This window comes from Triturus cristatus, chromosome 2_1 (genome assembly GCF_964204655.1).
Source record: "Triturus cristatus chromosome 2_1, aTriCri1.1, whole genome shotgun sequence".
NCBI lineage: Eukaryota > Metazoa > Chordata > Amphibia > Caudata > Salamandridae > Triturus > Triturus cristatus.
This window is the reverse complement of record NC_140581.1, coordinates 930,401,522-930,425,897: the sequence shown is the minus strand read 5'-3', so window position 1 is coordinate 930,425,897 and position 24,376 is coordinate 930,401,522. Positions and strand designations below refer to the sequence as shown.

At 44.7% G+C, this 24,376-nt stretch overlaps 1 protein-coding gene across 3 annotated transcripts in view; it reads left to right on the top strand.

Moving 5' to 3' along the window:
* The window catches only part of VPS13A (vacuolar protein sorting 13 homolog A), a 2,314,464-nt gene that overhangs the window by 227,279 nt on the left and 2,062,809 nt on the right, over positions 1 to 24,376 (top strand). For all 3 annotated transcript variants that reach the window (XM_085633365.1, XM_085633382.1, XM_085633374.1), the window contains exon 8: positions 15,195 to 15,254. In XM_085633365.1, coding sequence (XP_085489491.1) covers positions 15,195 to 15,254 — 60 coding nt within the window. The remainder of the gene's footprint in view (positions 1 to 15,194; positions 15,255 to 24,376) is intronic.

The window sequence follows — 24,376 nt, the reverse complement described above, 5'->3', positions numbered from 1 at the left end:
CCTTCTTAGTAGTCCAATGTGGGGCACGGTATCGAAGGCTGCGTAGAGGTCCAACCGCACCAAAACCACGTTGCCTCCTTTGTCAAGTGTGGTTTTAATGATTTCAGCTACTTCTAATAGGGCTGTTTCCGTGCTGAAATTGGCTCTAAAGCCCGACTGGCTTGAATGCAGAAGATGGTTGGCCTCCACATAAACAATGGTGACTGAGTTGACATATCTCTCTAAAACCTTGGAGAAGAAGGGCAGTAAAGATATCGGCCTATAGTTACTGGCAACCGAAGGGTCAGCCATCGGCATTTTTCCAGAATTTCGGCATTTGCCCCACATGCAGGGTGGTATTTAAGACTAAATCAACCGCCGGATTAATCACCTCCTCAATGGATGCCAGTACTTTGGCTGGGCAAGGGTCAATAGATGAGCCGGATTTGAGGACCTTCATTAATGGAAGGGATTTCTCCAGAGTAATGGGAGGGAACTGTGTGAGGGAAGGACCATTATGCATGAGGATTCTTGGAAACTTGGCAGGACTACCATCTCCAGTATAATAACTATGTATAAAGTTCATTCCCGACTTCATCCGAAGTCCGACAAGTGACACAGCAAGGTAGAACCCCCGGGGAGACCGTTGGGTATATAAACATCACATCTTGCTGAGACAAGGATAGGAGATGAGGATTTCCCTGCTAACACACACTGACGTGAGACCCTGAAGTTCCTGCATGCAAATACTCCAGCTCGCAGTGGTATAACATCCCTTGCGGGGTGTCCAACTCGAGACCAAGACTGGGTCCCACACTCTCTCACTTCAGGTAATGGGGTTGACTTTATCCTAGAGGGTTGCTTGGCTTAACACCTACATACATGCTAGGTACACTTAGGTACATCTAGTTAGGGTAGCATTGTAGGAGTACGCATTTTATTGTCATGTATTTTATATACTTGCCCGTATTTAGGATTATAGCAAGATGGTAGAAATCTACCATCCTTTTACTTTCCTAGTGCTTCTAATCATCTGTATCCGTTACTGTCTAATGATTGTTTTAGCACACCTATTTTACACTAGAATTACAACTGTTCAGTAAATGCTTATTGAAAAACGTCCATACCCTTTATTCTGTGTATCTCCCTGAGACTAAGTGAGCACGAGTGGCTGACTGAAAAGTAGTACACTGTTCCACAATCCTGAGGGATCAGGGTTGTCATGTTCGATAGTTGCCAAGATCTATTCTCTCCTTGGTAAGAGGAGTTTTCTAGTGGCACTGTGAGCTAGCTGGTAACATGCCAACATACTCAGTGGGGTTGTCTGGAATCAGTCTGGACACCAAGCGCGCAGTGTATGTTGACCAAACACGCAGATCCTGTATAGGTTTTATAGGAACTACACAACACCTCTGTCACTTATGAAGGTTGCCAGCAATCAAAAGCACCTCCGCTTATTGCCCATGTCCAGATGATTCGTGGAGCCAGCAGTGGCGGATCCACTTCCCTCGTGCTACCCCTCCAAGCCTAGGACCAGGCAGGGGGCCGAGAGAACAAGGCCTTCCCCGCTGCTTCAATTGCAGCACCTTTCCCTCCCTGCCCAGTCTCCTTGCATCTGCCTTGCAGCAGCGCCGGGTGCAGCTCCTCTACCTGGCCTGTCTTACACCTCCATGGGCACCAGTCTGCTGCCCGATCACGGCAGGCCTCACCCACTACCTCCAGGAGCTTAATCGCTCCACCTAGGGCATCCAAATCGCCCCGCCGTTGTCCACAGTCCACAGTCCACAGCCCAGCAGCTCCAGCTGTGCTCAGCATCTACGGGTGGAGGGGAGGGGGGGAAGGAGAGCGACAAGCAGGAGTTCCAGCTGCCCTCTCCACCTCCGCGGACAGATCTCTTATCCCGGTACCTCAGCTACAGCCCAGGCCAGCCCGAAGCCATGTTGCTTGGCCACATCCCCTTCACAAACTTTGATGTAGTTATTTAAATTATACTGATTTAAACTTCTACATTTACTTTAAATATATATATATATATAATTAAATCTAATCAGAACTTTAATTTAATTACATTTAATTTAATTCGAACTAATTAAACGTGCATCATCTTATGTATATATACACAATGTCACACTGCTTGTCTGTAATTTAATTTATCATGGTGTAACTCCTGCAGTTCACCACTCACAATGTATGGCTTGCTAAGTAATGTTAACAAACTGCACTGGGCTCTCTGTCGTTTGCTGAACTGTGTATTTCTTTAACAGCATTTTCCAACTCAATTTTGATGCATGAGCAGGGCCGGACTGGGAACTGACAGCAGCCCTGGCAAAATTTGCCAGACCAGCCCCCGTCCTGCGCGTAGCACGCGAGCGCATCGAGCGTACCCGACCGCTACTAGGGGGGTTTTGGGGGGTACTCCCCCCAACAAAATTTTGGAAAACAACAGACCAAAATGGTGAATTTTAAAGCACATTTTTCATTACATATTCAATTGTATCAACTTTCAAAGCACAGTAAATAGTAGATGATGACCATAAAGAGCACCAGGTTACCCATTGTGGTCCCCGGACCCAGAAAACTTCTGGCATGCCTGAGAATCTTTGCATTTTTGAAGGCCTCTAGATGTTGGTGCATGCAGATAGAAACAATGCAGAGCTGCTGTGTAGTTGCGGTTGACATACATGATTCGCTAATATTTAAATAAAAATATTACGAGGACTGCATGTCAGAGATTGCGAAATACCTTGCTGTGCGTGCCAGAAGTTGTGCTCAAGTTGTAACTACGATGCACACGTTCCGAAAATTTCAATTGGAAACAACAGCAAATAAAAATGTGCAAGTATGTGTACAAAAAAGCGACCACAGCAGAAAAAACACCAATGCCACATGCTTTTGGGTTGTATATTGCTTTCAGTGGCATCAGTAAACACAAAAACAAAACCTTTAGATTAATTGTTCAGACAGTCCCTTTATAGCAGGCCCCGGGAGCCCTGGGTTCATTAGCTCTCAATACTTCTTCACTCTCTGACCACACTTCCACCCAGGAGGAATCTCGTTAGCACTCAGAGGCTGCAGAACATCGATCCCCTCCAGAGATCTGAAGGATCCACCAGTCATCTTGAAAAAGGAGGACTGTCTCCCACATGAGGGAAGCTTATGTCTGGAGAAACTTTAAAAGGGTGGTTCGTCATTCTCTTTCCTTGGAGAGATGCTATGAAACACAGTAGCATCAAATTCCTCATGAGAGGAATTATTTATTTTCTCTGGGATTAGATGCAAAGGTGGTATGTGTAGAACCACAGCACCCACCTTTAGAAAGGTTTTCGCCTTTTTCTTATATTTTTTTGCCCGAAGGGAATATGTTCTGATGTCAATCGTGGAGACTCTTTTGATTTAGAAGCTTTGCTCTTTAATTTCATCAGGGGTGTGGCGGAGTAGTTTCATGTGTCCTGCGGTAGCAAATCAACTCTGCTGCATACCCCAACACTGATTGCCTAATACTGTAAACAAGGGCACAAGCTTGCACACCATTGTACAGTATTTACCAAAGACTTGGGCTCTAGGTGCAGGATCATTTTCAGGACAGTTGGAGCACAGTTTTGAGAAAGGAGCAATCGCCTATAGTATTGCTCAGGTTCAGTTAGACATGAATAGGCCATCCGATAACATTAAACCAGAACTTGGGAGGAAGTATGGTGGGGGGGGGGGGGGGTGGGTTGTATGATATTTACTAACAAGAGGATGCTCCCAGAGGTTTTGATTCGAATCATGAAGTAGAAAGCCCTGGAATATGTGGAAGCTACCTTCTTAAAATGCCAGACGTGTTTACGGCTATGTGACTGTCCCTAGTATAGAGTCTTCTTACATTGCAAGTTCTTGGAAGATGCAATCAACAACAGAAATGCCATTTAAAGAGTACTCTTTTGAAGCCTGAAAAATAACAAAAGAAAAAATTAGTTCCACTCAAAGCGAGGGATCACTGGAGAAGTCAATCACTATGTACTGATCGATCAATGGAGAAAGTGGTGAAGTGGCGGGTGACATGACTAGGACGCCAAGCTCAATTGTCAAAGGGAACTTGCATTTTGAGGGCACTTTTTTCTTCTTCAAATTAACAGTGTTCATTATGGGGACTCTTTTGTCAAGCCAAATCTGTTATTGCTGCTTATGACCACACAACTGAGCTTCTCTGTTATTGTTTTGTCTACATATGACTCTAAGTGAATCACTAGTCCAGTTCTTTACATCACACTTCTAATTAAAGCACCACTCAGCCCTTTTACAATGTTACTATCATCCACACTGTGCACATAGGTATGTATACAGACCTATTTCCAATCACAGAATGTCCCAAATACGATGAAAAGTGGAAGCACAAGCCATTTGTCTGTGATCCATGGAGATTCTGTTATCAGCACTGCTCCATTTTCCCACAAGAGCAGTTCAAACATGAATGGGAAAAATATCCTAGTTTGCAAAAGTTTTCTATATAATTATGACTCTGCCATATTTGCCACATAATACAACATCTGCTACATTATCTAACAATTTTAACTAATAAATTGTTTTTAGCTCAAACGGATCAAAAGTTACTAAAAAAATGTGACTTGTGCTGCTGCGAAGTGGACGGCCCTTTGCAAAGGTTGACTGATCACCTTTCTCACTGCTCTAGTTGTATGTTACACTGGTACTAATAAGACAAAATCTTTCCAGAGATTGTTAGCATGTGTAAAAATGTCAAAATAATAAAGTTTCAGAAAACATACTGCATTACATTGCAGCCTTTTTTGCTGCATAATTTAGTCAACACTGCATTGTAATTTTGTCTTCTTTTGCTGCATAATTCCAGTGGCCCGAAGCAGTCAGCACATCTTAAAAGTGCTTGTGCATGAAGCAGAGAGAATGTGAAGTTTGTGAACTTAGTTTAGTGTGCGTGCAAATCCTGTATTGCCAATCACTGGTGAGTTCCAGCTACTACTGCTGAAACAAGGCCAATAGCGATACCAATGGGTGAGGCAGACTGGCCTCAAGGGCAGGGCCGGCTTTAGCGCTGGTGGTGCCCTGTGCAACAGTGTTTGTTGGTGCCCCCCAATGACCACCTCCTCCACAGAGTCCCTCAATTCCACCCTTTAACAGTGCCCCTCAAGTCTCCATAACCATACTCTCTCTCAGATGCATTTAATTTGATTTACAGCGCCACTCAATCCAGTGTAGGGTTTCAGAGCACTTTACATCACACAGAGACTATCAATTATATATGTGTAAATCACTGTATAGGAAATGTTACATAAGACAAAGGACTAAAAGGTGTAGAAGTCACATGCCAACCATACTAGTGGGCAGTATAGTTTAATAGTGATTGGTCTGGACAAACACAAACTCAGAATTTAAAACGTAATACCATGGTTGGGGGTTCTCTTTAATAATCAGAATTGATTTCTAACCAAATGAACACTTTTTGAAACATTAGGATAATCAAAGACTGGGGAAAAAAAGATAATGCTCTAATTTGTACCTTGCAGTTCGCATGCAGCTCTTAGATGACAATAGCTCACTGTTCTATGTTAGCATTTGAACTTCTAAACTACAAGCAACCAAAGATCTGTCTTTCAAAATCAGTAACCCACTGACCTATTTACATTATTTGCACTTGGTGATCTGCATAGTACATGTTCTTTGCAGCAGGCACATTAACTTTCTGCGCAACCTTTCCATGAATCAAAACTTCCACTAGACAAAACTCTGATCTCTCTCTAGGAAGAACATTAATCAACGTAGTTATCATAACATTTCTATTGTTGAAGAAAATTGCTGGAGGCCAGGAGGGAGGCAGCAAGCACTTTTAAAACCATAATATACTTGCCACCCAAAGTCAGCACCCGGTGCAAACACACCGGTCGCACCACCCTAGAGCTGGCACTTCTCAAGGGTCCTGTGACCTCAGTGAGAGTCACTGTTGCTCTAGGGTGTGCTACTTCAAGCCTGTCCACAAGACTAGAGGTGAACTAAAGTATAGATTGTGGTGGACAGGCCTCCAAGGTTAATCCACACTTGCCCCTACTAGGGTAAACCTGCTGGTGCTAAGACACCGGGGCTTCTATGGCCTTGCGGGGCCTTCTTAGGCCTAACATGGGAATGTGCTCCCTCAGGAGAGTGGTCTGGGGGACTGGTCATGAAAGCTGACCCTGGTTCCTCAGTTCCAAATCCACAAGCTCTGACCATAGTGCCACATCCTCTCCCCCACTGAGAGAAACTCGCACTGCCTTCAGCTACAACCGAATTGTGCCCTGCTATAAATAGCTGGATGTGAATCAGTTCAAATTACACACTAGACAAGAGCAATATATGCTGCCTAAAAAAACGTAACAACATCTGGAAAAAAGCAAGCACCCATAGGGAATGCAAGATTAAGTAAAGATTGTAAAATGTAAGCAGGAACAACATGGATAACTTAAAGCATTTACACTCACTATTCAGAAATCAGTGTGTGCTTGTGCCTGAAAAGTTAAGGACATGACTACAGGGCCCGGAAGGGACATGATTCAATTTCCATTGCTTACAAAACGCAAGCAGTATGGTTTAAAAAGACCACATCCATGACCACCGAGCCACAGTACGCATTTTGTTTTCCCATCAATCCGGCATTGCAGTATCTCCAGGAGTCTTGCACTTCCTCATTCAGGGAAAACAATGCTGTTCAAAGAAAAGATAAAACAAAAGTAGCGCTTCACTGGCAAACTCTGTATAGTGGCGCTAATGTGTTTGGGTGTGAATAAAATCAATCTGGCCGCTTTGTGAATATTTTCTTGCTTTATTTAGTTATTTTTCATAGTTGAACCTTTTATTTCTCTCACTCCTGAGGCTGTACTTTGGAATAGAATAAAGACAGAAAGACATTTGCAGCAAAATTATTTTTCGTTTTTGCATCCACTTCACAGTGAAACAAATAAACGAAAGGAGGAAAGAGGGGGTGAGAAGTAGGCCAGCCCAGCCACCACCTCGTTCCCTGCTACAAGTGACACACAACTAACAAAAGTCACTGCTCTGCTGAACCGGGCCGGGGCCTAGGCCCTCCTTGCTCCTTCCTTAGGCCCCAGCCCTTTTGCTTTTGATTCTGGCCCCAGCCCAGTTACGACGGCCCCAGACAGCGCCACCACTGCCACCAGTCACCCATAAATCAGATCTGGCCAGGAACAAATAGCGCTCACCTGCAGACAGGGGGAATTAAATCACGGGGAGCCGTTCTCTTTCCCTGTTCCTGACGGTCTCCCTCTGGCCTCTGAATGCCTGCCTCGACCTCGCCTCAGAGTCACGTCACGTCACGCGACCATGAAGATGCTGTAGAGGTGCGCAGCGTGACAGGTCATGTGGTGGAGGGGGGTTTAATAAATTATAATGAGTAGGGCGGCGGGCGGCGGCTGATCATAATAGCCTGCCTCTACACGCGTCGGAGCACCGCAGCAGAGAATCCTTGTCTTGCTCACACCAGGTTTCAGTCAGACAGGCTTAATGTAAGCACTGTGTTCTGTTGTTGGGGCCGATTTGGACCGACCGTGACGTCGGTCCAAATCGGCCCCAACAACAGAACCGGCCCCCTGCCGCAAAACCGGCCCCCACCCCATCCAGCCTACCAGAGGATTGCCCGGTGCCCGGAATCACCAGTCCGGGCCTGTGCATGAGAGAGTAGCCTAGTAGAGGGCTAAAAATCAATTCCAAAAGGACGCTTGAATTATCAGCTTCCGAAAGAGTATTTAGGTTTGAGATCCTTCTCAAAACGTTACATACTTTGTAACCCCCTCTTATAGAACTCATTTTCTTTCTAGACTTTCTGCAGCAGAAGGAATAATTTTGATTTGCCAATTAAAGATATGATGTCTGCTGATCGCACAGTGTTTGATGTTTTCAGACTAGTGTAAAACATGTAAACATGAAGTATGGAGTACCATTCTTAAATGTGTTGTTGAAAAGGTTTTACCCTTTTCAGTGAGAAGTAACATTCACACTTGAAAGCACTTAAATATCTGTAGGTGGATAAATGCAATGTCTGTTGCAGTGGCATTTAGGTGTAGTATAACGAGAGAAGTGGTTGGGTACATGAGATCAGTTTACAAACATTTTTGGGATTGACAGTCATGGGGTGTACATTCAGAAGGTCAGACTTCAAGTACAAATATTAATTTCATACAAGATTCATTTAGTGGCACAATTGCACAGTAGGTGGTTTTGCATGTGTATGCATTTTTATTGACACCTGTTTTAAGTGCCATTTTACTCTTTTCTAGAGTTAAGTATTCAACTTACATCTTTCTTCTTTTAAATGCCATGTTGCCGCCTTCTGCTATGGTTTCCATTTTTCTTGAGCTAGAACTTTGGGCCAAAATATGCACATTGCAAGTCAAAAAAAAGTTTCAGTAACCATCCAAAGACAATAGCATACTCATTAATATGTATGAGAAAAAAAGTATTTATGGGGATAAACCAGCAAGATTGCTCAGCAGGTTAAATTGATTTGACTGCTGCAGAGAACTGTGTTTTATCTGTGAATGGAATTGCTAAATAAAACAGCCTGTAACATGTCTCTATTCTAGATGAGGTAGCTCACAAGTGTTTACCACAGTTTCTCTACCAGGTCTTCCAGCCCGAATCCCATCAATTCACTAATCAAGTTCCATCCGACATCCCCTTGACAAATACACCAGCTGCTTTATCAAGAAACTGTCTTGCCTTGTAATGTCAGCCTCATACTCTTCCTTCAGCACCTCATAAAATGAGGTGGCACAGCCAAGGAACTTCTAGACTTCATCTTGCTTTCACAGGTAACACAATGCTGAATGTGGCTAGGATGCCTATCCTCCAAGTTCAAGGGGTAGTCAGCAAATGCTACCTGAAAATGTATGCTTTTAGGAGGCTTACATGCTTGCTGCTCAGCTTCATCACTACTCTTATCCTTGCTTGTGAAAAGATCTACCTGGACATCTCCATTGGGGTCTAAAATACTCTTGTCCTGCCTTCTGGTGAGTGAGCCATCAGTATCACAAATTTCATGTGTCTGTGCCTATCCAGAAAACGATGTGGTCTGAGTTTCTTTGGTCTTCAGGCACTCATGAAAAGATTTGTTATCTTTTCAAAGACACAGGCTGCTCTTTTACCTACGTGGGCATGGGAGTCACAGACTTTCCAAAGCCTTTCCTTAACTTTTAGACAAAGCCCAGTTCTCTGTAGTATCTAAATGGTCAGCTATTCATGACGGTGGTCTAGCTATTTGAAAAAATGAGAACAATATATCAGTACAACAGATTTGTGACTTCAAAATTATACTAATGGCATCTGGTTTGGTGACCAGGATACATAGGTAATTAAAGGGGTTTTGCTGTATTTGATGTTGGGGTACTATTTTAAGCCTACATATATGGCTTAGTATTTAAAGTGAGGGCTGGTGGAACAGAATACAGTATGGTCATGATCATGACCCAACTGGACTGCTGCGGGTCTTAACATTAAGTAGAGGACAAGATATTCCCAAAGTTCGAGTAGAAAGGTGTTATTTCACAACAGTAGTGATGCTGGTAATCCAAGCAGTGGGATCAAATGCTTTAGTCTTGGCTGCATGAGTAGAATTGGTAAATGTGTAGGAGCTCTTGAACGCCATGTGAGAACCTAACTAAGCCCAAATAGACATGATTCAGCTAGATTAAGAAGCAAGTTAGTTACACAAAAATCTCCAAGCCTCATTTTTAGAGAAAACAGCAGACATTACTTGAATATAGAAATTTCTTAACTAGAAAGCTCTATATGTCGTGACAGGACATTTACCTGCATGGTGAACAGGCATCCCTGATCTGAATGCTTGACTGTGTGTAAAAGTGGTAGGCAGAATCCGAAGCCTGTCCCTGTTAATGCAAGGTCCAGAACTAGTTATGTGACCTGGGGGGACGCACCAAACCTGCTCTCAGACTGGGCGTTGGACTACGGTCCATGACCTGGGTGCATCATTGTAGGAAGCAGGCTCTGTATATACTATACCAAAGTAAGGTATAGTGTGCACAGAGTCCAGGGATTCCCCGGAGGTATGGCAGAGACTAAATTGGGTAGGTACTAACAGCTCTCTTTGTGGTAGTGTGGGTGAGCAGTTAGGCTTATCCAGAGGGTGTGTTAAGCATTTATTGTATTCACTCAATCAAGGACTGATACACATACTCAGAGACGGAATCCAGACCAATTAGTTAAGTATACAAAATATATACTTGGGTATTTTTTAAGAACCAAGAAGGACTTGGCACAGGTAAGTAAAATACACTTTCATATGCCAGACTGTTCACGGAAATGGAGTTGTCGTTGGATTTGCAGAAGTCACAGGTTTTTATTACTTTGAAATGCAGTTTAATTTACACAGAAATTACTTTCAGATTACTTTTTGATTACTTTGAGTACTGTGGGTGGTATGCCTAGATACCACACCATAGGTTTGTGCAATACAAGGTAAATACGACTTTTTATTATTTGCAATTGAGTTCACTTTTCTCCATACATTAACAGCTCAACACTTAAAACATTTTTAGGCCCAAAATCGTATAACATGGGTTCCTATGGGAGAACACTCGTTATTGGTTTTGAAGTTAAGTACTCGACCCACGAGGGTGAGGTTTGGGGGTTAGGACCAAGTTTCCCCACAGCTGGAAGGGCACTTAAGTTACACCACCAGCGACATGGAGTGCCCAGGGGCAGAGTGCAGGGGCCCTATGTTAGCCAATAGGGCTACGAGTGCTTTAGCTTAGGGACTGCTGACGAGCTCCTGGGGTTAAGGTCAGCACTGCAATGACCAACTACCAGCACAGGAGCTGCACCACCAGCGGCATTGGGGTGGCCAGGTGCAGGGTGCAAGTCGGACATCTGGGACCCTGTGCTTTCAAATAGAGACCTTCGGTTTCGCAAAAAGATGCTGCAGGCTCGGGCAGGGAGGCTTCCTAAAGGTGACCACTAGCTGGAGATGTAAGTTGGGATCTTGGGACAGCCAAGGCCGTGGGGCGTAGGGTGCAGGGGTGTGTACTGGCATCAGGTTTTCTTATCAGCTCTGGTCGAAGTCGTGGGACCCTTCAGGTTGAGGCTGCAGGTGGAGGCTTGAGGGAGTCTGGGGATCCCTTCCTTGGGGTGACTACACCCCCTATTATGCCAGCTTCCAGTGTGAGGGGATATGAGCCTCTTCCTAATTGGCTGAGTCCCCTTATCTTCAAAATGAAGGAGACTGAGATGTGTGCTTTACCTCGCCTCCCCTACCTGAGGGGTGGGGGTTGGCAAAGGTGGGCACACCTCTCTTCTTAGCTTGGTTTTCCTGCTGATTCTCCCACCCAAAGTGGGGTCCAGAACCGGTTGGAGCTGGTTGCTGGGGGCAACAAAAGGCAGGGACAGCGTCCAAAGGAGGCAAGCCTTTAAAGCTTACCCTTTCGTAGACCCAGCCCATCCTGTGGGAGGGGGCGTGGCATGACACCTCTGCCCAGGATGGGCTTTGTTTCTGGGCCCCAAGAGCGGAGGTTCTCTACCCAGGCGTCCAGAAACCTGGCAGTGGTGGCAAATGGTTGGCAGCCATTCAGGAACCACACCAGGGCTGGTGGCTATTCAGGGGGCATCTCTAAGTGCATTTTACATCAAGTGCCACACTGACATCAGTGTGGATTTAATATGCTGAGAGGTTTGCTACCAAACTTCCCAGTTTTTAGTAAAGCTATTATGGAGCTGTGGAGTTTGTAATGACCAACTCCCAGAACATATAGTCTTTATGGCTTTACTACACTTACAATGTCTTAAGAATGGACTTAGACACTGTAGGGGTACAAGGCTCATGCCTCTGTACCTTCACCATAGGGCTATGGCACCTGGCTAGAGGGGTGGCTTACCTAGGGCTTAGGCTGTGGATTGCATGCATGGCGCACAGGGATGTGTGTCGTGTCGACTGTTCACTTTTCTATGCACCAAAACACACAGCCTACAGTGGCAGTGTGTGTGCGTGTTTAAGGTGCTGGGCCTCTAAGAGTGGCACAATAGGTGCTGCAGCCCTTAGAGGCCTTGCCTGGTCACAGTGCCCTTGTTACTCATGTACCCTTTTACAAGGGGCTTACATGTGGCCAGGGATGTGTTAATTGTGAATACAAACATACAGTCTTGGGAAAGAACACAGGTCCTGGGAACCTGATTGGCAGGGACCTAGGGCAAATCAAGTCAGGTTGCATCAGATGTCAGGCAAATTGTGTGGGGGGAGGTGGGGGGGGGGGGGACCATGCAAAAAGGGTCACTTTCCTACAATCATTTACAGAGGTAGTAGCATCATACCATAGTCTTTGGATCTATAGTGTGACCACGCCTTTTTCTCTGTGTTGATGAGAGGCAAGCTTACTGGCTCCTCTTATGTTAAGTTTCACTGTTAAGCGATGTCCAGATCTTTGCACTTACTTTACATGTGTGTTTGTGTTGAGTTCGTGTATTTGCCATGTTTGATGTGATGGCACATATATGTTAGGAGATAGAGAGTTTTTTTTAAGGGCCTGAATCCTGGGATCCAGAACTTTGGGATCCGTTTTGAATGACCTCTGGATTAGCATGGCACAAGATGGGGGTGGATACCGCTTCCTTAGACAGTGGAAGTCTATTGCATGCATTTCTGTAGCTGGAGAGTGGAGACCCGGGGCCAGATGTAGGACCATTTCATTTAGTACCTTGCAATTTGCGACACATTGTGAGTCGCAAATTGCGAGGCGCTAAATGAAATGTACAACAGTGTGTTTAACACAGTTTGCGATTCCCAATGGTGTCGCAAATTGCCAGGCTCATTAATTTTAATGAGCCTTTTGCAATTTGCGAGCCCATTGGGAATGGCAGGCCCAGGGCTCAGCAGTTTTTTTTTTCTTTTTTTAAATGCAGCCTGTTTTCCTAGGAAAACGGGATGCATTTAAAAAAAAAAAAAAAAAGAAAATGAAACGTTTTCGTTGAATTTTTTAAGGGCAGGCAGTGGTCCAATTTTGCATGCATTTGCAAAGAGGAAGGGTAGGTAATTGCGAGTGTTTTGCGACCACAATTGCAGTCGAAAAACATTTGAACATGGTTTTGAGACTCGCTATTTGGAAGGGAACGCCCCTTTCAAAAAGCGAGTCGCAAAACATATTAATTAGGCTATGTACATGGCCCAATAGGTTTTTGCAGGTGCATACGGGTTCGCAAACCCGTTTGCTTATGCAAAAACGGGTCGTACATCTGGTCCCCAGACACTGAAGTGAGGAAGGATGTTGACTGCTATTTTAGAAATTCATTGAGCACCTTGTTAGCAAAGTACTGCTGATTAGTTCTTCCTGGCCACTGCTAATGTGTAGCCGGTTGGTGTGAGGGATAGGACTGCAGTTCGCTTTTTGTTGCTCAAGATTAAGAGGTTTCTATGTAGGGCCTTTTCTTTTTTCTGTCCCCGAGTACTGATTAAGGAAGGCTTGTGACAGCCAGATGCAGCGACATCTTATTTCATCGTTCCCCTGTTTTGGATACTCCTGCATGCAGCCAGCTGCATTACTACCTGCTGTGAGAGCCATCCCTTTGTACAAATTATGTGGCTGGAGAGCAGCCTGATTATGACTCTCGAAAGAGAACCAACCCAAAGTAATTCTGAACCCTTAGATAGTGGATCCACATCCCCTGTCTGAAAAATGTTTATAATGGTGGAATCTAACATATCCTACTTTGAAGAGCTGTTGTACAGCCAGGGCTGTTGTCTACCTCACAGCCAATCTCCCATTTGTGAGTCATCTGAAGAATGCACATTCTGCTGGAGGAGTTGAGGGTCTGCCTAAAAGCCTGCCTGCTTGCTGAGAGAGGGAAGGTGTGTCTCTGACCACAGCATTGGCTTGTATAGCATTTAGTTCTGCTCTGTGATTAAAGTAAAGTTTGTTTACGTAAGACATAAGCAATGGGCTAAACATTGTTATTGTATCTGTAGGTTGATTGTTCAGTTTTCAGCTCTTGTCCCCCTCACTACCTCTTTTAAAAGCCTATTCTAACTGTTCACCTTCACTAATCTGAGAGTCAGTGGCGTAAAAAGTCACACTTGACCCAGTTTTCAGTACCATAGCAGAACAGACCCCATGACAACAGTGACAAACTGCCTCAAAAACCATGGTTAGGGCTCAGTAGCCCCTGTCTATACTGTGTTCCCAGAATTGGGTCTCTGGCATACTTTTTAGGTTTGGATACAGGCATCTTTAGATGTTTGCCGGAGTGCATACCATCTGTACACTGAAATACACAGAGAATGGACTTTTGGTCAGGCCTCTTCAGGCATTCTTATTTTCCTCAGTGTGTTAAGGGACAGGGCCAGTCAAAAGTTGAATGAGTGTGTTCTAGTTCCCCATAGCACATTCCAAGAATGTGAGGCAGAGTATTGATTTTTCTCGCATCTCAGGCTTCTTGTGTGTGTTTGCATAGTCCAATAAGCTGCCATTCTGCTTGGCTTCTGCAAGCTATTAACCGCTCCATAGAGCTGGAGAGAATGTGATATGCATGAATAAGCCGCTTTTGGTCGCATGTTTTGCAACTTTCCTAACTCTGTCTTCTGGACAAAGTTAGCCATCTTCCTCTCCATAGCTAATTCAATAGACATGCTCATTGATATTGCACCTAATAGTTTCAACAGTGAGTTGCCGTCAGTCAGACAGCTATCAAATGGCCTTGACATTCAGTGCTTTATGCAGTCCTCAGCACCATTCTGTACGAATAAAGACACTCATGTAGCCTCTGTAAGAAGAAACTGACTCTGATGTATCCAAAACGGGTGTTAACATAGTGTGAACTGTGCAGTGTAATCATACAAGACTTGCTTTTTCTGTAATGTAGCAGTATTTCATATTTGTCGCTGAACATAAATGAATTCCTAATTTATACATTTACATGTTTCTACTTATTGCTTCTAACTACTTATCAGCCACCAAGTTTTTTTTTTGCTCTTGTTCCTCCACTCACTTATTTGCATAATGTATAATTATGATACAATAAAACCATAACTGAAACATTGCGAATATGAAGCTTGTCTATAGATGTGCGATTGAAATACAAAGTTATTTTACCGCGAGAATAAGTGGGAGGAGGGGGTGTCTCTTTTTTGTAAGAAACTTGTAAATGCTCTACTTGCTTTTCTAGTTTCTATGAATGTAACTTCAGTTCTACATTTCTTACTTTTCTTTCAGACCTCCGATCAAAATTGGAATCCATGTTTACATGATGAAAACGCCAAGTTGTTTTTCAAGGTACGTTACATACTCTGTGGGGAACTGTTACAGAGGCCCGAATCAGATTCTAGATTTCAGTATTTTAGAAAAGTCGAAAAAATGCTGCAGCAGTGGTCTTCTTCGACTATAAATGAACTAGGAGACAGATTCCCCACAAAAATGTCCCTAGCGCCACTCTTTTAAATAGAGATTTGAAGTGAGTTTATGCAAAGTTAACAAAACACATGTCTTTTCGTTCACTTGAATTCAATATCAGAGAAGCAGCAGAAAAATATTTGGCAGTAAATATTTTGAATACGCATCTGTAATGAATCTGTGTGTGGAATGAGTATAAATAATATCTTACTAGTAATCATTGAACAGCTGTAAAATAAAAAAAACTGCTACAGGTCCAACTTGAATAAGGTGAATACCTACATCTAATCTCCAGTCGGTAAGTTATGCAAAGAGTTATTTTTATGACACTGTAGTAGAATTTCATGTGGGGTTTGGAGAAAGAGCTGGTTGCAGTAATAATGGAAAGTGAATGATGGAAATTTGAATATTAGGATGTAATTAGCTGTGACTGCAGTCTCCTGTCTCTGTGAAGTATTGTTACATGTGTTGTATTCATCATCATCATCATAAAACTTTTACAATCATAACCATAAAAGTAAACAGAAACATAAGCATGTCACATATGTATAACATCAATAATTTTCTAAAGCTATATCTAACTAAATTAATAATTCTTAAAATACCTCAAGCGCTTAAATAATAAAATACATAAAACACTAAAATGGCATGTTCGAATAAAAGCCTGTAAAACAAAACAACAGGTCAGACATTTAAAAAGTATTCAACAATCAGATGCAGCAAAATGTATCTTGTTATACCTCAATCTCAATGCAGCTCTTAAACATACTACGTTAAAAATGATATGCTCAGCAGATAAAAGTTATAAAAACATGAGAGCAGGTTGAATTTGTGAAAAGTGAGACCAATTGCTTTTAGTTTTTTTTTGTCACGGCTAAAGGACTGTTTTTGTAATTGGACAGCTCTGGTGGAGTCCAGGAAAATGCGTATAGTGTGGTTCCGAAAGGAGAGATCCCCTTTTCGACACACTTCCTAGAAAATAGAGTCCCTGTAATTAAAGATCTATGCCATTAATATCCGTGGAGGGGCTCCTGGGCAGAGCGGGGTGGGCCCAATGACCTATGTGCCCTCTCCACCACAAAGACCTGCGACAGCCTCTCAGTCAGCAGTGCAGTTATGATCCAATTCTCAGTATACTCAATAGTTTATCATGATTTACCCTATCAAAAGTGGATGTGTGATCCATAAAAGCCAGATGAACCAGTTTGGGCCGAGCTACTGTATACTTATTGATAATCATATATAGGTACAAACATTGGTCAATTATTGATCTAGCTGTTCTGAAGCCATATTGCAGCTCAGAGATTAGATTATTCTCATATGCCCACAACATTAACCTATCCGGTAGCACTCTTCCCAAGACTATCACAGCAGATTCGATCAAAGATATCAGTCGGTAGCATTGTGGATTGTCTTTATCACCCTTTTTAAATACAGGGACTATAAGTGAAGTAGTCCACGAGAATGGAGAGCCCTCTAAATGCTGCATTTAAGACCACAAAATGTTTCACATCCTTTGAGAGGGCCTGTGGAATAAGAAAGGTGAAGAAGTCACACTGGGGAGCATTGCTTTGGGAACTGTTCACTGGTAAGTGCAGGGATAGACTCCTAACACTCACTGGGACAGATGCTAAGTCCTATGACCTCATGAAGGGTACTCTGATTGAAAGCTTAGGACTCACCACTGAAGAGTATAGGATCAAGTTCAGGGGGGCTCACAACACCTTGAGTCAGTCTTTGGTTGATTTTATAGACTACACTAGAAGACTGGTGAACTGGAAATGAAGAACATGACTATGATACGCTTTATAATATGCTTATGGAAGAACGCATTTTAAGTAATCGCATTAATGAAAAGTTGCATCAGTATCTGGTAGACCTAGTTCCAATTTCTCACCAAGAACTAGGAAAGAAGGCAGACCACTGGGTCCAAACTAGGGTGACCAAGACTATCACTGGGAGTGACCAACAGAACGGGGTTACAAAACCTCCCCAGGGGAAAGTGGATGAAAATCCTAGTGATAAAAGTAAAGAGTCTTCTAAACGCCCCCAAAAACCTGCTCAGGAGGGTGGGTCCCAGAACACTCCACAATCCATCAATGGGTACAAGTGTGAAAACGTGGATCCCAAAAAGGCCTGGTGTTTCAACTGTAAACAGTTATGACACAAAACTGGAGACCTGGCACATGCCCAAAAAAATACCTCTAGTACTCCTCCCGCTAGCACTGGTATGGCAAGTCTCCAGGTGGGATCAACTCTGTGCCCAGAGCAAATCCGGGTTCACACGGAAGCTATTTTAGTCTCTTATGTAGTGTAGATTTGGATACTTTCTGTCTGGCACCCTAATATAAAAAAAATACAGGCAGCAACTCTTGATTAATGGGATTAGGGTAGAAGCCCTGAGGGATACAAGTGCCAGTGTCATCATGGTGACAGAAAAACTGATTTCCCTAGGACAGTATTTGACTGGACAAACCTAACCAGTCACCAATGCTGATAATGTAACTAAGGTTCATCCCATGGCTTTGGTGTCCTTCGAATGGGGAGGCGTTACTTACCTGAAACAGATAGTGGTCTCTTCTGCAGTCCCAGTTGAATGTCTACTAGGTAATGATCTGGAGTCCTCAGCATGGGCTGAGGTAGAACTGAAAACCAGTGCAGCCATGCTGGGATTCCCTGAATTGGTGTGTGTAAAAACCAGGACACAGAGCCGAGCACAGGGTGGAAAAGAAGTGTTGGAGGCTGCAATATTGGCAGAACCTTCCAAGAAAAAAAGTAAGAAGACTGGTCAACCACCTTCTGAATAGCAAAAAGCTCAGGAACGATCTCCTCAGGGAGAGGACCTGTCACCCCTAGAGGGAACTGAGCATATGGAACTTGAACCTTATCAGGTTGAGCTCCTGGGCCCAAGGGGACCCTCTAGGGAACAGCTGTGCCATGGTCAGAGGATCTGTCCTTCTCTTGAAAGCCTACGACAACAAGCTACTGCATAGGAAAAGGGTGATGTCAGTGGCTCGCACAGGACCTACTGGGAGGAAGAGCTCCTGTACATTGAGGCCAGAGATCCCAAACCTTGTACCACTAGGAGAATGGTAGTGCCTCAGCAGTTTAGAGAATTCCTCCTCACATTGACCCATGACATCCCCTTAGCTTGGCATTTTGGCCAGACCAAAACTTGAAGTACGCTAGTCAGCCATTTCTACTGGCCAAACATGTCCCAGAGGTGAACGCGTTTTTGCAGCTCCTGTGTCATCTATCAAGCCAATGGCAAGACAGGTGGCCACCCAAAGGCTCACTTAATTCCACTACCAGTGGTTAGGGTTCCCTTTGGAAGGGTAGGGTGGACAAAGTTGGTCCACTTGAACCTCCCACAGTATCAGAAAAAAAATTCATACTGGTAGTATTTTATCATGCTAACAGTTATCCTGAGCCATTTACCCAAAGGACTACTACAGCTCCTGCAGTAGCCAAGGCCCCCATTGATATCTTTACCAGAGTAGGGTTTCCTAAGGAGGTGGTTTTAGACAGAGGTGGAAACTTCATGTCTAGTTACCTAAAACATGTGGAATGAGTGTGGAGTGACCTATACGTTCACTACACCTTACCAGCCACACATCAACGGCCTTGTTGAGAGATGCAACAAGACATTAAGAGACATGATCATGGGACTCCCTGAAAAACTCAAAAGGAGATGGGATGCCCTTCTGACATGCCTGCTTTTTGCCTACAGAAAGGTTCCTCAGAAGAGAGTAGGGTTGTTCCCCTTTGAACTTCTGTTTGGCCATCCTGTCAGGGGACCACTTTGTCTTATGAAGGAAGGATGGGAGAAGGCTCTCCACGAACCTAAGCAAGATATTGTGGACTATGTACTAGGTCTACATTCCAGGATGGCAGAGTACATAGAAAAAGCATCCTAAAAACCTTGAGGCCAGCCAAGTGCGCCAGAAGCTCTGGTATGACCAAAAAGCTGCACTGGTGGAGTTCCAGAAAGCGCATAAGGTATGGGTTTTGGAGCCTGTGGTACCAAGGGCCCTCCAAAACAAATGTAGTGTCCTTGCCCTATCCTTGAAAAGAAAGGCGAGGTAACCTACTCAGTAGACCTGAGCAATAGCAGGAGCCCCAAGAGGTTGATCCATGTGAACCGCCTAAACTATTTCTGTGACAGGGCTGATGTAACCATGCTGATGGTTACTGATGAGGATCAGGAAGCAGAGTGTGAACCTCTCCCTGACCGCCTCGCTTACAGTCCAAAAGATGGGTCAGTTGACGGAGTTGTCTACTCAGACACTCTCTGCGCAACAGCAGGCTGATTGCAGACCGGTTCCTCCCCGGTATGCACAACTCTTTGGCCCCGGGAACAAAGGAAAAGACAGCATGCTCCACACCTGAGGGGCATTATCAGTTCACTGTTATGCCTTTTGGTATAAAGGCTGCCCCTGCCACCTTCTAAAGGTTGATGAATCAAGTCCTTGCTGGACTTGAGGCCTTTAGTGCAGCATATCTAGACAATATCGCTATCTTTAGCTCCTCCTGGCAGGATCACCTGGTCTATCTGGAGAAAGTTTGCAGGCCCTGCAATCGGCACACCTCACTATCAAGGCATCCAAATGCCAGATAGGGTAGAGAACTGTTGTATACTTGGGCCACTTTGTGGGTGGAAGCCAAGTACATCCCTTACAACCCTAGATCCAGAGAGTTCTGGACTGTGAGGCCCCACCAACCCAGACCCAAGTCAGGGCATTCCTTGGTTTGACCGGGTATTACAGGAGGTTTGTGAAGTGGTATGGTTCTGTTATGGCACCCCTGGCAGAACTCACCTCTAAGAAGATGCTCAAGAAGATAAACTGGACAGTTCTCAAAAGGCTTTTGACACCCTGAAAGAGGAAATGTGCTCAGCACCAACTAAAAGGTCCAGATTACTCTAAGCAGTTACATTTGCAGAATGATGCCTCTGAGCTAGGGATAGGAGCAGTGATGATGGCCAGGACCAGCGTGTTGCTTTTATTAGCAGCAGGTTTCTCCCCAGGGAACAGCGTTGAAGTGGCATAGTGAGGGATGCCTTTTCTGTGGTCTGGTCCCTAAAGAAGTTGAGACCATACCTGTTTGGTACTCACTTCCTTCTTCGAACCGACCACATACCTCTCAGATGGCTTATACAGATGAAAGGTGAGAGCCCAAAACGTTTGAGGTGGTCCATCTCCCTAAAGGGAATGGACTTTACACTGGAATGCAGAACTGGGACTGCCCATGCCAATGCAGATGTACTTTCTATGTTCTTCCACTTAGACAATGAATACTTTCTTGGGAAAGGTTAGTACCCTTTTTGGCATGGTTATCCCCTACATTTTACCTGACTGATGCATCTTTGACTGAGTTTGCACTGGGTTCCTGCTAACCAAGTTCCCAGTGCCTGTGTGCTCTCCGAAAACTGTAACTTTGTTTCCACAATTGGCACTCCTCTGGCTCACATCTAAGTTCCTTGTAAAGGGTATCCGTGGTACCAAGGACCTTGAGACCAGAGAGGGAGTCTAGGGGCTACAGCATGTATTATGCCACCCTATGAGACCCATCACCAAACACAAGCATACTGCCACAGCAGCCTGCGTATTTTGGTGCAGATAAAAGTGAAGAGTCGACCTGACACTCATCCCTGTGTTCCAGGCCTACCAGCACTGCAAGAGGCATAGGTAAGTCACCACTATAGCAGGCCTTACAGCCTTAAGGCAGGGTGCCCTATACCTCATGTGAGGGCATAACTGCGTGAGCAGATAAGCCCCTTTAGTGTCTAAGGACATTCTTAGACATAAGTGCCCTGCAAAGCCATACTCTGTACATGGGCTGGGAACTTGTCACTACGAGTTTCACAGCTCCATAAAGGCTTCACTGAATCTCAAGATATTTGGTACCAAACATCTCTGCTTAACGAACCCACACTGATGCCAGTGTTGTATTTAGTTAGAAATGCACACGTTGGGCACCTCAGAGGGACCCCCTGAAATCGTACCAACAGGCTAGTCTGTGCCTGACTGGTCCTCACTAGACATGTTTCTGACCCCCTTAGGTGGGAGCCTTTTGCTCTCTTGGGTCAGAAACAAAGCCTGCTTTGGGTGGAGGTGCTTCACAACTATCCCCAAGCAGGAACAGCATTTAACAGCAGTGAGCCTCAGGCTTCTCATCCTTTGTTATTCTGACCAGGGCCTCTCCAGCTAGTTGAGATGACCGCCCCCCTGACCAAGCCCCACATTTGGCAGCAGGTCAGCTGGAAAATTAGTAAGCAAGAGAGGTGTGTCACCTCTCAGCCAGGGCCACCCCTAAGGTGCCCTGAGCTGAAGTGACCCCTTCCTTTCAGGATCCTCCATATTGTTTTGGAGGACTCTAGCCAATAGAGTTAGGGATATGCCCCCTCCCCAGATGGAGTGGACATACAAAGGTGTAGGCACCCAAAAGTTAAGTAGCCCTTTGGCTACTACCTTCTGACCCCTGTAACTCCCTTAAAATTAATATTTAGGGGCACCCATGAATTTGAATCCTCAGATTGCTGACTACATACGAAGAAGAGGATAAAGAGCCTAACCCTGCATGACAAGAAGGTCCAGCCACTGACTTAGTCCCAGCCCTGCCACCCTGTCTGCAAACTTCAAACTTGCAAGCTTCCACGACTCGTCCCTCGGGCCAGCAACCTTCCAAACCCTGGGAGGGCTTCCTGCCTTTCATAAAGACTCCTGATCTCCCATGGACTGCGAACCTGTCCAAAAGAAAACCAACTTTCACAGACCAAAACTCTGCCTGCGGAGCCGCGAAACTGACTACCTGCGCAGCTGACACCCACGGCCCGACTTCCAGTGGCCCACCAGTCCAGCAAAGGTTCCCCCTCAGTTTCTGAGCAAGATTCCACCGTGGGCTGACCCCTGATGGAGTTCACGTTGATGCCTGCAGCCTCTGCACAATGACCCCCCTCAACCGCGACCTGAACCGGTAAGCTGTCTTCTGACGCCAAAGGATAACCTTGCACCTGGAGCTCCTCGGCCTTGGGGAGGTCAACCGGCAGTGTCCTGACACTCCAGTACATCCCAGCTTACCTGTGCAGCTGTAGATCTCCTTTGATCGCCCTCCTGACCCAAGCATGCAACTTTTTTCCGACTTTGAGATTCCCCATTGGTTTGCATTGGGCACCCGATGCTGTGTTGGCACTATGCACCCGGCCGCTGGAGGCGTAAGTTTGGTGCTCCCTTGTGGCCCCCGTGCTTACCATAAACCCTAGAGACAGTGTTACTAAATCATGCTACTTACCTGTAAGTAGTATCACTTTGATCACCCCCTTTCTCCATTGGATAACATTGGCACCAGATACAGAGTTTGACCTCTGCACCTGGACGCCCCAGTGCCGCTGGTGGTGCAGTTTTGTTACTTACCTGAACCTTACCTGGTACTGATTCTTTATCCAGAAACTCAGTATCATAAATCGTTTGCTTACTTGCTTATTTGCGTATTAGTGATTGTGTTTCCTTTCTTAGGATAACATTGAATTGTTGAAAAATGCACTAACGGTCCACTTTTTACACTGAAAAGCATAGATATTGCAAAACATATTTACATGCAACAAAGTACCTGGTTCTATAAAATAAATATACTAAAAGTATTATCTTTTACAAACCAATAGTCTTTGAGTGTGTGTATCATTTAATGTCTGTTTGTGTACAACAAATGCTTAGCATTGCCCTCTGATGAGCCTAACCGCTCACCCACAATACCACAAAGAGAGCATTGGTATTATCTACTTGAGCCTCTGTAAAGCCTCTGAGGATCCACTGGACTCAGTGCATGCTATACCCCATTTTGCTTTAGTAGATACATAGCCAGCTTCTTACACCAATGTAGAACTTCATTCTTAAGTTTATTAAAGGATTCTGGCATGGACCTTTTCTGTGGAAGCACATTCCCCAAAATCACCACATACGGGGTTACTTCTGGGTGTAGATTAATTACATCCCTGGTCTTGTGATATCTGGTGTGATGCACGTTGGAAAGGAGCGGGCTTGGATAGAAACTGGGGTGCCTGTCCGAAGACACTGGAGAAGCTGAGGGAGCGTTATTTAGAGCTAAATGAGGCTGATCATTTTCAAAGAGATGTTCAGGCCTTGTGGCATGCCCATGCAGGATCCTCAATTGAATAGGAGGGCCTGAGTTAGCCGAACTGTTACTTGAGAGGTTGAATTCAGGTACTGGTTCACTCACTTTATTCAAGGCGACCGTGATCATAGACAGTCTAGTTTCAATGACTTAAAAGAGTCGGGTCCAGTTTAGCACACAAAACGGCTTTAAGTTCCGCCTTAAAACGTCAGCCAGAGCATCCCATGAAATAGAGGATTGTTGAAATGAGTTCTCAGTTTGTGATTTGAAATTAATTTGATTAGGGGTCGTTTTTGGCATAACCCCCCCTCTTGTGCTTATTATTTGAGCTTGGGTACAGTGACTGGCAGAGCTCCTGAGTAGGACTATCTAAAGGGCCCAGAACTGGGAGAGAGCACAGGCTCGATTGGTCGGGGACCTCATTTCCCACTGTTGGGTGTTACGTGTCTAGAATGGGCTGCACAGGGCGCCTGGTGGGTTGCCAGGTGACAAGTGGAGGCTTGACAGTTGATGCGGTAAACCATCCCCTGACCAGGAAAGGCGACGCTGCACTAGTTTTGCAATGCAGTTCACCCAGCCTCTGCTCTCAAGTCTCTTGCGCCAACTTCTGTCAAGATGTTGGTTAAACAAGGGATTATGAAGTGCTTAGTGCCAGTGTACAGGGCTTAAGCCTTTAAAGAAATACTCCACTCCAAAGAATAGTTTGGTTTCGCACAGGTCTTGAACTGCTGCTACTGTTCTCTGCGGGTCCCGTTTAGTCAGGTGGATTGAACTCAGTTTTACCCTCGGGAGATCAAGAATAAACACTGTGAGTCAGCATCATAAAGCAAAATAACAAAGAAAGAAGATGGTCCCCTTCACTTTCACCCGTGACG